Source organism: Mustela nigripes, chromosome 7 (assembly GCF_022355385.1).
Source record: "Mustela nigripes isolate SB6536 chromosome 7, MUSNIG.SB6536, whole genome shotgun sequence".
Lineage (NCBI taxonomy): Eukaryota > Metazoa > Chordata > Mammalia > Carnivora > Mustelidae > Mustela > Mustela nigripes.
The window spans coordinates 49,635,903-49,651,533 of record NC_081563.1 but is presented as its reverse complement, the minus strand read 5'-3'; the positions used below and the strand labels follow the sequence as shown (position 1 = coordinate 49,651,533).

The following is a 15,631-nucleotide window of genomic DNA, read 5'->3' as shown; positions in this document are numbered from 1 at the left end:
AATAAAAATCTTAAAAAAATTTCCGTTGGGTAGATAATTTTTTTCTCTGCTTTTGTCATTTATTTCTAGTTTTACTGCAGTGTTCAGAAAATATTGAGTGAACTATTAACATTTTTGGAATTCATTAAACTTTTGGGTTTATTTGAGTTTATTTATGGCTTAATACATGACTGAATATTTTGTGAATATTCCATGAACACTTGAGGAGGGTGGAGATTTCATACATATGTATGATCATATTTCTCCTAAAAATGTTCGTGCTTTGTTATTTGGTACATAGGTACTCAAAACTGATATATTTTCTATAGATTCCCCCTCCAACAAACCTTCTGTACTGAATATCATCCATATGTATTCATATTCTCTACTCTTCTCTGCTTTGTGTCTAGTGTTAAAGTGACATTCTTAGTGTCATTTAGTGCTTTTTGCTCCAAATTCAACCTTGTCTGATATTAAGATCATGTCCTTTTTTTTTTTTGGTGGGGGGAGGTTCATTTGCCTAGTCCTTTGCCCTTTCTTTCACTGTCAACCTTTCTGAATAACTTTGTTGCAGCTGTATCTTTTTAACACAGCAGAATTTTTTAAAAGATTTTATTTATTTGACAGATACAGACAGAGCAATAGAGGGAACACAAGCTAGGGGAGTGGAAAAGGGGAGCCCCAATGTGGGGCTCCGTCTCAGGACCCCAAGATTATGACCTGAGCTGAAGGCAGAAGCTTAACAACTGAGCCACCCAGGCACCCCAACAAAGCAGAATTTTTAATAGGTGGGTTTAGCATACTTATATTTATTGATATGACAGATATATTTGTTTTTATATTAACATATACTCTATTTTCATAAACTTTTTTTTAAAAAAGATTTTATTTATTTGAGAGAGCGAGCTTGTTCACAAACAGGAGGGAAAGGCAGACAGTGGGAGAGGGAGAAGCAGGGTCCTTGACAAAAAAGGAGCCTGATGCAGGGCTCAATCTCAGGGTCCTGCTATCATGACCTGAGCCCAAGGCAGAAACTTAACAGACTGAGCCATCCAGGCGCCCACATAGTTCTTTTTTTTTTTTTTTTTAAAGGATTTACTTATTTACTGAGAGAGAGAGAGAGAATGTGCATGCATGTGTACTTGTGGAAGAGCTGGAGGAGGGGCAGAAAGAGAGGGAGAAGCTGATTCCCCAGGCTCCCCACTGAGCAGAGAGCCCAACGGGGGTCTCCATCCCAGGGCCCTAGGATCATGACCTAAGCGAAGGCAGATCTATTTTCATAGCTTTTGAAAAATCACTCTACTGTATGACTTTTTGTTCTAGGTAAGCTTTTACTGTCATAATTAGAAAGGTTTGTATTTGTTTTAGTATTTATAACTACATGTTTATATAATTCCCTTCTTTAGTACTATCCATTAATGAATAACAAAAATCTTCAAAATAAACAATGACAAAATTTGTATATTTCCTTTTCTTACTCTTCTCCTCTCTCTCCTGTAGCACTCAATAATAGTTTATTATATTATCTTTATTGGAGTTTACTTTTATACTGTTAAATGAAATATATCCTTGTTATCTGTTACTTTCATGTAATTTCATTTCAATGTCAGCTATTAAGGATGAGGAAATAAATGTTATAGCCAAATTAGACCACTATTAGTCTTAAAATTCCACTGTAGATTATATATAATTTAAATAATTCCTTTGTTCTCATGAAAAGATAGAAGAATTGGTAAGATATTCACTGTAATTCTTCTGAAATTCTGCTTTGAGAAGAGATTAATCATTTTGGTCAGATTTATTTATATTAAGGGCACAATGGATATAAAAGGAATTCTAATATTTTAATTATGATTCCTCTGTCATTATTCCTTATGAAAAGCTCTGGGTTATACTCAGAAATGGAATACTCAGAAATTAAATATGAAGCAATATATTGAGGTATTCATCCTGGGCAAGATATCCTGCCTGCTGTCTTTTACCGTTGTATTTTGAGCTAACTTTGCGGACAGAAAATGTTAGATACTTATATAGGTTAGAGACAGTGGATTTAAGATAACATTTTTCCTTGAACAAAGATTGGGTTGCTCTATACATAAGGTAATGGCATTGTTCCAGTAATTTTCTTGAGCTCATAAATAGGTTGAACTTACTGTTCTTTCGGAAGGATTTTTGACCTGCAGTTTTTCCCTAGAGTTACTAGTCAGTGATTTATAGTCTAGAAATGTCTGCCTTTCCCAATAAAATGATTAAGGGATCAAGGGATTTATCTAGGGCTAAATGTACTGAGGAGTGCCTGAGGTATACAACACAGCCACTTGAGAAAGGGGGAAAATCCTTTAACTTTCAGTACATGAGCTCATCTCTCAAAAAGCCTTCTTATGCTGAATATCTATCTTCATTTGCCCTTCTAGATAACTCTTTACTTTCTCTACCCCTATTGCCTGACAGAAGATAGAAAAAGCCAAATGTGATCACGGGACAGACATGCACAAGGAAAATGGCACAACAGAGGAACATACCTGCCACATGGCTGCAAATATCACTACCACTTTCATTGTGCCCTCAGTGTACTGATACGGTATATACAATCACAGATTATATACAGTGAGAATTACACATTTTGTTTATCTATTCACAAGTTAATAGACATTTAAACTGTTTCCAGTTTGTGGCTATTATGAATAATGATGCCATGAACATTCATGTAAATGTGGATTTCTGTTCATTTCTGTTGGTTAGATTTCTGGGAGTGGAACTGTTAGGTTACATGGAAGTTGTATATTTAACTTTTTAAGAATTTGACAAACTATTTTCCAAAGTGGTTGTATCATTTTACCTTACTGTTAGCAATGAACTAGGGTTATAGTTTTTCCCATTGTCACCAACACTTGGTATTGCTTGTCAGGATTGCCTTTTTCATTGTAGCCATTCTAGTAAGTTACTAGTCAGTGATTTAGCTTTGTTTTTCTTTAGCTTTTTATTTTGAAATACTTACAGATCCACAGAAAGTTGCAAAATTGTAGAGAGGTCCTATGTACCCTTCACCTAGTTTCTTCCAGTGCTTGCTTCTTACATAACTATAGCTCAATTTTAAAACCAAGAAATTGACCTTGCTACAATGTTTGCTTTGAGTTCTATGCCATATTACCACTCCTGTAGATTCACATCTTGCTAGAGGTTTGTCAGTGTTAACCCTTCATTTTGAAGAATCAGCTTTTTGTTTCATCATTTTCCTTTTCTCTGTTTTCAATTTTATTCATTTATATGTTTTATTATTTCCTACCTCTAGCTTACTTTGGGTTTTTGTTCCTCCTTTTCTAGTTTCCTGAGGTGTGATCTTATGTTACTGATTTTGAATTATATATTTCCATTTCTTTTTTAAAACGATTTATTTATGTATTTGACAGAGAGAGAAAGAGAGGGAACATAAGCAGGGGGAGTGAGAGAGGGAGAAGCAGGCTTCCTGCTGAGCAGGGAGCCCCTTGTAGGGCTCGATTCCAGGACCCTGAGATCATGACCTGAGCTGAAGACAGACACTTAACGACCGAGCCACCCAGGTGCCCCTATATTTCCATTTTTAATGTAAGCATTTAGTGCTATAGATCTCCCTCTTAGCACTGCTTTAGCTGAATTCCACACATTTTGATATGTAGTATTTAAATGTTCATGCAATTCAATATATTTTAAAATATTCCCTTGCCATTTCTTCTTTGATCCATGGGTTATCTGCAAATGTGTTATTTAGTTTCCAAGTGTTTGGAGATGTTACGGTTATGTTTCTGTTACTGATTTCTAGTTTGACTCTACTATGGTTAGAGAACAAATTGTGTATGACTTCAAATTCTTTCAAATTGGTTGAAGATTCTTTTATAGCCCAGGATATGGTCAATAAGTGTTCTGTGGGTGCTTGAAAAGATTGTGTATTCTGCTTTGTTGAGTGGAATATACTATAAATGTTGATTAGATCCTATTGGCTACTTGTAGTTTTTTCTCTTCTAGTCGTTCTATCGATTGTCAAGAGGACATCTGAAGCCTCCAAGTTAAATTGTGGATTTGTTTATTTCTTTCAGTTCTATCAGTTTTTGCTTCACATATTTTGCAGCTCTTTTGTTCAGTGTGCACACATATAAGATTGCTATTTTTTTCTTCTTGGTTTGATTCTTTTATCATCATTTAATATTCCTTTCTCTACCTGATATTCTTTGTTCTGAATTCTACTATATTAGATATATTAATATAGCAACTTCTGGTTTGTTTTGGTTAATGTGTCAGGGTATATCTTTTTCAACCCTATACTTTCCAACCTATTTCTGCTGTGTTTGAAATTAGTTTCTTATAGATAGAATAGATATATAGCTGGGTCATTTTTACCCACTCTGCCAACCTATGCCTTTTAATTGATATACTTAGACCGTTTTCATTTACTGTAACTATTGGTATGTCAACCTGCCAATTTATTTGTTGTTGTTTTCGTTTCTCTGTTCTCTTTTACCTATCCGACTATGGGTTACTTAAGTTTTTTAAAGACTTTTTTAGAATTCCATTTTGATTTATCTATAGTATTTGAGTGTCTTTGTATTGATTTTTAAGTGGTTGCTCTAAGTGTTACATTATATATATATATTTTTTATGTAGAAGGTCTCTTTACTTTTCCCTGTTTATAATGCAATTATTTTAAATATTTCCTCTATATACATTAACATCCACATCAGACAATGTTACAAGTTTTGCTTTAACTGTCAAATATAATTTAGAAAACTCAATAGAAAGTCCATTATATTTATCTATATTTTATTCTTTCCATTGTTCTTTCTTCCTGGATATCCCAAGATTTTTTCTTTTATAATTTCCTTTCTGTTTCAAGATCTTCCTTTACTATTCTGTTAACATAGGCCTGCTGATGACAAATTCTCTTAGTTTTCCTTTATCTAAGAATATCTTCATTTCTGATTCATTCCTTAAGGGTATTTTCACTGGATACAGAGTTCTATCAAGGGTTCTTTTCTTTTAGCATTTGAAAAATGTGAAATGTGACATTTCCTCTGGTCTCCATGGTTTCTGATGATAAAAGCTATTGTTACTTGATTGTTTTCCCCTTATAGGTAAGATGGCAGTGCTCTGCTTTCAAGAGTTGGCCTTTAGTTTTTAGAAGTTTGGTTATGATGTGTCTAAGAACAGATTTATTTGCATTTATCCTCTTTGGGCTCCCCAACCTCTTGAATATCTAGGTTTATAACTTTTTACAAATTTGGGAAAGTTTCAGTGATTATTTATTTAAATATTTTTTCAGCCCACCCTTTTCCCCTTTCCTCTTGAACTTTGATGATATGAAATTTAGATCTTTTGTTATAGCCTTACACGTCCCTGTGGGTTTGTTCATTTTTTAAAGTCTGTCTTCTTTCTCTTACTCAGATTGGGTAATTTCTTCATGTTCACTGATTCTTTTCTCTGTCCTCTCTATTCTGCTGTTGAGCCCATCCATTAAAGATTTTTGCTTTTTAAAGTTTGGTTATTATATTTTTCAGTTCTAAAATGTCTGTTTGGGGGTACCTGGGTGGCTCAGTCAGTTAAGTGCCTTTGGCTCATGTCATGATCCTGGAGTTCTAGAATGGAGACCCATGTAGGGCTCCCTGCTCAGCTGGGAGTCTGCTTCTTCCTCTGCCTGCCACTCTCCTTGCTCCTTCTTCCCTCTTCACTCACTTTCTCAAATAAATAAATAAAATCTTAAAAAAATAAAATATCTACTTGGCTCTTCTTTGTTTTTTTTCTTTTTTAAAAAGATTTTATTTATTTATTTGACAGAAAGAGACAGTGAGAGAGAGAACACAAGCAGAAGGAGTGGGAGATGGAGAAGCAGGCTTCCCGCTGAGCAGGGAGACTGATGCAGGGCTTGATCCCAGGACCCTGGGATCATGACCTGAGCTGAAGGCAGACGCTTAATGACTGAGCTACCCAGATGCTCTTGGCTCTTTACCCTTCCTTTTTTTTGGTGAGACTTTTTATTTTTCTATCTATTCCAAGAATGTTCATAAGTGCTTGTTGAAACATTTTTACAGTGGTTGTTTCTGTTTTTTTTTTTTTTTTCCAGATAATTCCAGTATCTGTGTCATCTCAGTGTTGGTGCCTGGTGTCTTCTCATTCATGTTGAGATTTTTCTGGTTCTTTTTTTTTAAGATTTTATTTATTTATTTGACAGAGAGAGACAGACAGAAAGGGAGCCATTAAGCAAGCACAAGACGGTGGAGGCACAGGCAGAAGGAGAGGGAGAAACAGGATCCCTGATAAGCTAGGAGCGTGATGTGGGGCTTGATCCCAGGGCCCTGGGATCATAACCTGAGCTGAAGGCAAACACTTAACTGACTGAACCACCTAGCCACTCCTTTGGTTCTTGATATAACAAGTGTCTTTTTATTGTATTCTGTACATTTTGGCTATTACAGAACTCTGGATCTTATTTCAATCTTCTGCTTTAGCAGGCTTCCCCTGATACTGTGCTAATGGGGAAGTGAGCCAGGTTGGAGTGTGACTCTGGCTTCTGATTCTGAGCCTAGAGGGAAGGGTGCCTTGTTACTTCTGGGTGGGAATGGAAATTTAGGCTTTCTACATGGTTCCCACTGACACCCTGGGATGGGGAAGTTTCATTACTATCAGATGGGCATAGAAGTCCTGGGTTTTCACAGTTTGGGACAAGATGTCTATAACTTACAACAGTAGAAACAGTAGGTTAGCAGCAGACCTATCCACAGAGACCTAGCAGGCCAGAAAGGACTGGCATGATATCTTCATGGTACTAAATGAGAAAAATATGCAACCAAGAATACTTTATCCAGCTAGGCTGTCACTGAAAATAGAATGAGAAATAAAAGAATTTGCAAACACCAAACCAGCCCTGCAAAAAATATTGAAAATGGGTCCTCTAAACAGAGAGAGCTCAAAGGTAACATAGACCAGAAAGGAACAGAGGCAACTACTTCAAGCAATACAATCACACTAAATTCCTATCTTTCAATAGTTACCCTGAATGTAAATGGGCTAAATGCCCCAATCAAAAGATACAGGGTATCAGATTGGATAAAAAAGCAAGACCCATCAATATGCTGTCAGCAAGAGACTCATTTTAGATGCAAAGACACCTCCAGATTGAAATGAGGGGGTGGAAAACAATTCATCATGCTAATGGACAACAAAAGAAAGCTGGTGTGGCAATCCTTATATCAGACAAATCAGATTTTAGTATATGTGCTGCCGAAGCGAGCACGACAAATCAGATTTTAAACCAAAGACTGTAATACGAGATGAAGGAGGACACTATATCATACTTAAAGGGTTTATCCAACAAGAGAATCTAACAACTGTAAATATTTATGCCCCTAGGATGGAAGGAGCCAATTATATAGGCCAATTAATAAGGAAATCAAAGAAACACAAATAATACAATAATAGTAGGGGACTTTAACACCCCCCCTCACTGAAATGGACAAATCATCTAAGCAAAAGATAACAAGAAGGGATGCCTGTGTGGCTCAGTCGTTAAGAGTTCGCCTTTGGCTCTAGTCATGATCACATTGAGCCTGCATCAGGATCCCTGTTCCATGGGAAGCTGCTTCTCCTTCTCCCACTCCCCATATTCCCTCTCTCACTTATATTCCCTCTCTCACTTGCTCACGCACTCTGTCAAATAAATAAATAAATAAATCTTTAAAAAAAAAAAAGATCAACAAAGAAATAAGGGTTTTAAATGACACATTGGACCAGATGAACTTCACAGATATATTCAGAACATTCCATCCCAAAGCAACAGAATACACATTCTTCTCTAGTGCACATGGAACATTCTCTGAAATAGATCACCTCCTGGGTCACAAATCAGGTCTCAATTGGTACCAAATGATTGGGACCATTCCCTGCATATTTTTGGACCATAATGCTTTGAAACTCAAACTCAATCACAAGAGGAAAGTTGGAAAGAACTCAAATACATGGAGGCTAAAGAGCATCCTACTAAGAATGAATGGGTCAACCAGGAAATTAAAGAATTTTAAAAAATCATGGAAACAAATGAAAGTGAAAACATAGCTATTCAAAATCTTTGGGGTGCAGCAAAGGCTGTCCAAAGAGGGAAGTACATAGCAATACAAGCCTTTCTCAAGAAACCAAAAAAAGTTCTCAAATATACAACCTCACCTTACACCTAAAGGAGTTGGAGAAAGAACTCCTTTGGAGTTTGGAGAAAGAAAGAAGAGAAGTAATAAAGATTAAGCAGAAATCAATGAAACAGAAACCAAAAGAACAGTAGAACAGATCAACGAAACTAGGAGTTGGTTCTTTGAAAGAATCAATAGGATTCATAAACCCCTGGCCAGATTTATCAAAAAGAAAAGAGAAAGAATGCAAATAAATAAAATCATGAAGAAAGAGGAGATAACAACCAACACCAAAGAAATACAAACAATTATACGAACATATTATGAGCCATTATATGCCAACAAATTAGATAATCGGGAAGAAATGGATGTATTCTAGAGATGTAGAAACTACAAAAACTGACCAGGAAGAAATAGAAAACCTGAACAGACCCATAACCAGCAAGGAAATTGAAGCAGGAATAAAAAAATCTCCCAACAAAAAAGAGCCCAAGGCCAGGGTTCCCAAAGGAATTCAATCGAACATTTAAAGAAGAATTAATACCTATTCTTCTGAAACTGTTCTAAAAAATAGAAATGGAAGGAAAACTTCCAAACTCATTTTATGAGGCCAGCTTTACCTTGATGCCAAAACCAGACAAAAATCCCACCAAAAGGGAGAATTACAGACCAACATCCCTGATGAACATGGATTCAAAAATTCTCACCAAAATACTGCCAACAGGATCCAACAGTACATTAAAAGGATTATTTACCACGACTACGTGGGATTTATTCCTGGGCTGCAAGGTTGGTTCAACATCCATAAATCAATCTACTTGATCCATTACATTAATAAAAGAAAGAACAAGAACCATATGATACTCTCAATAAATGCAGAAAAAACATTGAACAAAGTACAGCATTCTTCCTTGATTAAAACTCTTCACAGCATAGGGATAGAGTGTAGATACCTCAATATCATAAAAGCCATCTATGAAAAAACCTCAGAGAATATCATTCTCAGCGGAGAAAAACTGAGAGCTTTTTTCCTAAGGTCAGGAACACAGCAGGGATGTCCATCACCACCAATGCTATTCAATATAGTACTAGAAATCTTAGTCTCAGCAAACAGACAACAACAACAACAACAAAAAAAACCAAAGACATCCGAATCAGAAAAGAAGTCAAATTCTCACTCTTTGCAGATGATGTGATACTTTATGTGGAAAACACAAAAGACTCTATCCCAAAACTACTAGAACTCATACAGGATTCAGTAAAGTCGCAGGATATAAAATCAATGCACAGAAATCAGTTGCATTTCTATACACTGATGATGAGACAGAAGAAAGAGAAAGTAAGGAGTTGATCCCATTTACAGTTGCACCAAAAACCATAAGATACCTAGGAAAAATCTAACTAAAGATATAAAGGATCTATACTCAGAAAACTATAGAATACTCATGAAAGAAATTGACGAAGACACAAAGAAACAAAAAATTTCCATGCTCATGGGTTAGAAGAACAAATATTGTGAAAATGTCTATGCTACCTCGAGCAAGCTACACATTCAGTGCAATCTCTATCAAAATACCATCAACTTTTCCCACAGAAAAGGAAAAAATAGTCCTAAAATTTGTGTGGAACCAGAAAAGACCCTGAATAGCCAGAGGAATGTTGAAAAAGAAAACTGAAGCTGATGGCATCACAACTCCGGACTTTAACCTCTACTACTAGACTGTAATCATCAATACAGCATGGTTCTGGCATAAAAACAGACACATAAATCAATGGAGCAGAATAGAGAACTCAGAAATGACTCTCAACTCTATGGTCAACTAATCTTCAACAAAGCAGGAAAGAATATCCAATGGAAAAAAGACAAGTCTCTTCAACAAATGGTGTTGGGAAAATCAGAAACCACATGCAGAAGAATGAAACTGGATCATTTCCTTATACCATACACACAAAAAAAGACTCAAAATGGATAAAAGGTCTAAATGTGAGATAGGAATTCATCAAAATCCTTGAGGAGCACACACGCAGCATCCTCTTCACCTTTGGCTGCAGCAGCTTCTTCCTAGACACAACACCAAAAGCAAGGGAAGCAAGGGCAAAAATTAACTATTTGGACTTCATCAAGATAAAAAAGCTTTTGCACAGCAAAGGAAACAGTCAACAAAACCAAAAGATACTTGATAGAATGGGAGAACTTATTCACAAATGACGTACCAGATAAAGGGTTAGTATCCAAAATTTATTTATTTATAAAGATTTTATGTATTCACTTATTTTCCAGAGAAAGAGAGAGAGAGAGAAAGAGAGCACAAGCAGGGGGAGTGGCAGGCAGAGGGAGAGGGAGAAGCGGGCTCCCTGCTGAGCAAGGATCCTGATGTGGGACTCTATCCCAGGACCCATGAATCACGACCTGAGCGGAAGGTAGATGCTTAACCAACTGAGCCACCCTGGGATCCCAGTATCCAAAATTTATAGAGAACTTATCAAACTCAACACCCAAGGAACAAATAATCCAATCAAGAAAAGGACAGAAGACATGAACAGACATTTTCTACAAAAAAGATATTCAAATGGCCAAAAGACACATGAAAAAGTGCTCAACATCACTCAGCATTGGAAAAACACAAATCAAAACCATAATAAGATACTACCTCACACCAGTCACAATGGCTAAAATTTAGTCAGGAAACAACAGATGTTCGTAAGGATGTGGAGGAAGGGGAACCCTCCTACACTGTGGATGGGAATAAAAGCTGGTGCAGCCACTTTAAAAAACAGTATGGAGACTCCTCAAAAAGTTGAAAATAGAGCTACCCTATGACCCAGAAATTGCACTACAGGGTATTTAACCCAAAGATACAAATGAGTCATCCAAAGGGGCACCTGCACCCCAATATATTGTGGGTATGTCCACAACAGTCAAACTATGGAAAGAGCCCAGATATCCAATGACAGATGAATGGATAAAGAGGATGTAGTATGTGTGTATATATACACACACACACATACCACATCTATATATATATGTATATACATATATATATATACACACACATATATGTGTGTGCATACATATATACACAGATACATACATTGGAATAATTATGCAGCCATCAAAAATAAAATCTAGCTATTTGCAACAGCGTGGATGGAACTAGAGGGTATTATGCTAAGTGAAGTAAGTCAATCAGAGAAAGACAATTATATGATATCAATGATAAGTGGGATTTGAGCAACAAGGCAGAGGATCATAGGGGAAGAGAGGAAAATAAAAAAAGAGAAGGAGACAAATCATAAGAGACTCACTCTCAGGAAACAAACTGAGGTTGCTGGAGTGGAAGAGGGTGGGCGGGATGGGGTAGCTGGGTGATGGACACTGGGGAGGGTATGTGTTGTGGTGAGCACTGTGTATTGCATAACACTGATGAATCACAGACCTGTATCCCTGAAACAAATAATACATTACAGGTTAATAAAAAAAAAAAAGTGCTGGCTTTCCGCTAGGCCTTCACTGACATCACCCTGCCTTGGAGGTAAAAAGGTACCTCATGTGGAGGCCGCTTTTGGGTGACAGGCTTGAGCAATGGAATATAAAGTGAGGCAAAAGGGCCCACACTGATCCCAACCCTTGGCTGAATACAGGCAGGTCTATCAGGAGATCCACCTCAAAATATCCATAGGCCATAACTGACAAATGGGCTACTTACAACTAGGCACAGTTACCAAAAACAGGAAAATTTAATACCACACCATACCTCCTCACCTTCCTGCTTTAAGTCTAGTCCCACTCACTGCCTTCTTGCTGAAGTCTCTCCTTTTCTGTCCTGCTCCCCGATCCCTTGCGGACATATTCAATAAACTTCTATCTCCTTTGTTCTGTCTCCGGTGAATCCTTTCACAGCCCATGCCCACTTCCATCCTCACCACCCATGCCCACTTCCACCCCATAGGTTTGCTTCACATCTGGGGGTCCCCATACGACTGAGACAGACACCACACCTTACTGCAGCTCCCAAGGGCCTCCAATCCGTCTCCTCAGACAACACCTCTACGGGGGGGGGGGGGGGATATCCAGTTAATGTTTGTAGGTGGGTTGGAGTCTAGGCTCTGTTGTTGTTTCCATAGACCCTAGAGGGAGGAGGTCTTATTCCCACCAGGTAGAGATAAAAGTTGTGATTTTCCACTAGGCCTTCTCTGACTATCCCAGAAGCAATGGTGACCTTAGGAAAAGGATGCACTAGAACCTCTAAAGTCTTTCCCATCCCTGTGATTCTGAACTTTATATAAGTGAAGATTTGCATTTAAAAAATATTTTTTAGTGATTTCTTTGAGGAGGAGGAGAGACAGTTGTCTGAAAAAGCTTCATAAAAGCACCCCCCAACCCTGGGCCCAGCATTTGCCTTCTGAAATCTTGGAGGGTTTTTCACCTGAATCCTATAGGGAACTGTAGAGTAAATACTTTCATGTGTCTTCATAGTTAGACTTTCTGATCAAAGAAAGCTAGAAATTCGGTTAAAGGAAAAGTCTTGTAAATTAAAAGGTGCTTTACTAGCCAGAGACCTCTGAAGACACTTGACTTAGTTCCCTGTATTTGCTTTTCAAAGGGGGATGAAAGGAGTGGGTTGCTTACATTCCAAAGGACTGTAAATGCCAAGGTTTCTCTCCATCTAAGGAGTGGAACAGGGCAAGATGTGACCTATTTTTACTCTCAGATTAATAATTATGGAGTTCCTCTTCTGCAGTATAAACTGTGGTGTCTCTCTCAATCAGATGTGGGTCCCCAAATATAAGGACGACAATCAGGTGGAAGCCAAGCCTGACACTCAGGTGAGGCAGACAAAGGAGACAGAAGTTTATTGAATACACCCAAAAGGAAGCAGTGGGCAGGACTGCAAAGGAGAGACTGCCTGCATGGAGGCAGTGACTGGGGCTGTACTTAAAGTGGGAAGGTGAGAATGTATGGGGAACGTTGGAATCTTCCCTTTTTTGGTAGCTGTGTCTGGTTAAGTAGCCCATTGGTCAATTAGGTCTTATGGATATTTTTGAGGTGGGTTGTTTGATGGGCTTGTCTGTTTTCAGCCAGGTGGTGGCTATGGGCCCTTCTGCCTTCATCAACTTTCCATTGCTCAAGCCTGTGGCCTAAAAGCAGCCTCTACATAAACCCTTCGTGTGCAGGATGACATCTGTCTCTCCTGCAATGCCTGTGGGGTATTGGGCATGAGGTATGAGCATAGTTATTACTGTAAGTAATAATAACTGTGATCTCTGCCCCACAAACCTCATTTTTATTTTCAGGATAAAATGATCAGATATAGATATACTCACCACAAAGGGAAGGATACACTCGTGCTGATTTTGTACCACGTATAAGCTGAAGAGGGACATGCGGCTGGGGCCCATCAAGCTGCAGGCTAGAGAGAAAAAGTTCTGCAGAGCCTCACAGAGGTTGGAGCAGGTGTCAGCCCAGGATGGTAGAGCAATCTGCACAATGAGAAGCCTTGGAGGTTGCTGGTACATCTGCATGGGAGTGGTGGGTCCTTTACCAGTGCTTCGCCCATGATACATGGTAACCAGACCAGAGGTGGAACTGCAGCCGCTACCTGGATATTCTCTATACCTACAAGGAAGAAAGAGAAATCACTGGCTTTCATAAAACTGAATTATGCTTGGTTGAAATGATGAACATAGGCTTAGTGAACTGAGTCTAGAAAGGAGTCAGACTGGGTACTAACTCAGGTTCTCTGCCCCATCTTAACAGCTCCCAAGGGATCTCCATATTTACCTGTAATGTAAGGCTGAGAGTGCTTGCAGATGCTGAGTGGAACTAAACAAAAAGAGACACAAAGGCTAAATTACAGCCTCAAAGTATATGCTCTCATTAACTTTATTTCTTTTTTTTAAAATTTTTTCAATTTATTTATTTTCAGAAAAACAGTATTCATTATTTTTTCACCACACCCAGTGCTCCATGCAATCCGTGCCCTCTATAATACCCACCACCTGGTACCCCAACCTCCCACACCCCCGCCACTTCAAACCCCTCAGATTGTTTTTCAGAATCCATAGTCTCTCGTGATTCACCTCCCGTCCAATTTACCCCAACTCCCTTCTCCTCTCCAACAATCCTTCAACGGACGAATGGATAAGGAAGATGTGGTCCATATACACTATGGAGTATTATGCCTCCATCAGAAAGGATGAATACCCAACTTTTGTAGCAACATGGACGGGACTGGAAGAGATTATGCTGAGTGAAATAAGTCAAGCAGAGAGAGTCAATTAACTTTATTTCTTTTTCAGGATTTATTGTACTGTATTCTATAATTTGTTTCTACAACTGCCTCTCCCACTACATTGTGAGCTTCCCAAGACTAGAGAACTTGTCTTGTCAACTTTATCTACCAATGTTTAGCACAGTGTTTATTTGGTACATAGTAATTCTTAAACATAAAAATATGACCAAGTTTTCTCCCACAAGATCCATTCAAGACCCTTTATGACTTGACCTTCAGCCTTACTTAAGGCTATTCACCATAAGCTTTTCATTGACTAAAACCGAATATACCATTCATTTCAGTGTGTTTGCTCATACTGTTTTCTCTATCTCCAACACCCTTGTTTTCTTTCTTTCTGGCTATTCACATCTATCCCCAGGGCTGAGACTTGGAAAGGAGAACAATGAAAACATAGAACCATATTAGGACTGAGAAGGGGACATCTGTATGTATTGGTAAATGCTGTAAATTGTAAATGGAAAGGGTTATGGAAAGATGTAATTTACAACTTTATGCCAATAAATTTGATAAAGTAGAAAAATCACTGTAAGAGTATATCTAACCAATACTAGATCAAAAAGAACATTTAAAAACCTAAATAGTTGTAACTATTGAAGAAATTTAATTGGTAGTCAAGTATCTCCCCACAAAGTAAACTACAGGGCTGCATGATTCCACTGAAGAGTTCAATCAAATTTTCGAAGACCAAGAATTGCAATGTTAAACAAAGTCTTTCAGAGAATAGGAGAATTACCACTCTATTAGTTTTACTAGGTTAACATAACCTTTGCTACCATAATCAGATAAGAATATTATAAGGTTGCTGGGCAACCTCATCGACAAACCTAGATGTAAAACTCCTGAACAAATACAAACAAATTGAAAACAGCAATACATAAAACAAGTAATACATCATGACCAAGTTGGGTTTACTGCAAAAACAAAACGTTGATATAAAGTTAAACAGTCACTGTAATTCATCACATTAAAAGATTACATAAGAAAAATGATATGCTCATCTCATTAGATGCAGAAAAACTTTTGTCAAAACTTAACACTCATGCGTGATAAAGATTCAAACCAGGAACAGATGATAGAAATAATCTCATAAATATGTTCACAAAAATCTAAAGCAAGTATCTTTTGGGGAGGAGTGGTAGAGGGAGAGAGAGAATCTTAAGCAGGATCCACACCTAGAGCAGAGCCCCACACGGGGCTTAATCTCACAAC

At 37.8% G+C, this 15,631-nt stretch overlaps 1 protein-coding gene across 1 annotated transcript in view; it reads right to left on the bottom strand.

Annotated features, from left to right (window-relative positions):
* M1AP (meiosis 1 associated protein) overlaps nt 1–15,631 on the bottom strand; it is an 83,651-nt gene that overhangs the window by 59,037 nt on the left and 8,983 nt on the right. Inside the window, exon 2 of the mRNA XM_059405758.1 lies at nt 13,452–13,743. Coding sequence (XP_059261741.1) covers nt 13,452–13,743 — 292 coding nt within the window. The remainder of the gene's footprint in view (nt 1–13,451; nt 13,744–15,631) is intronic.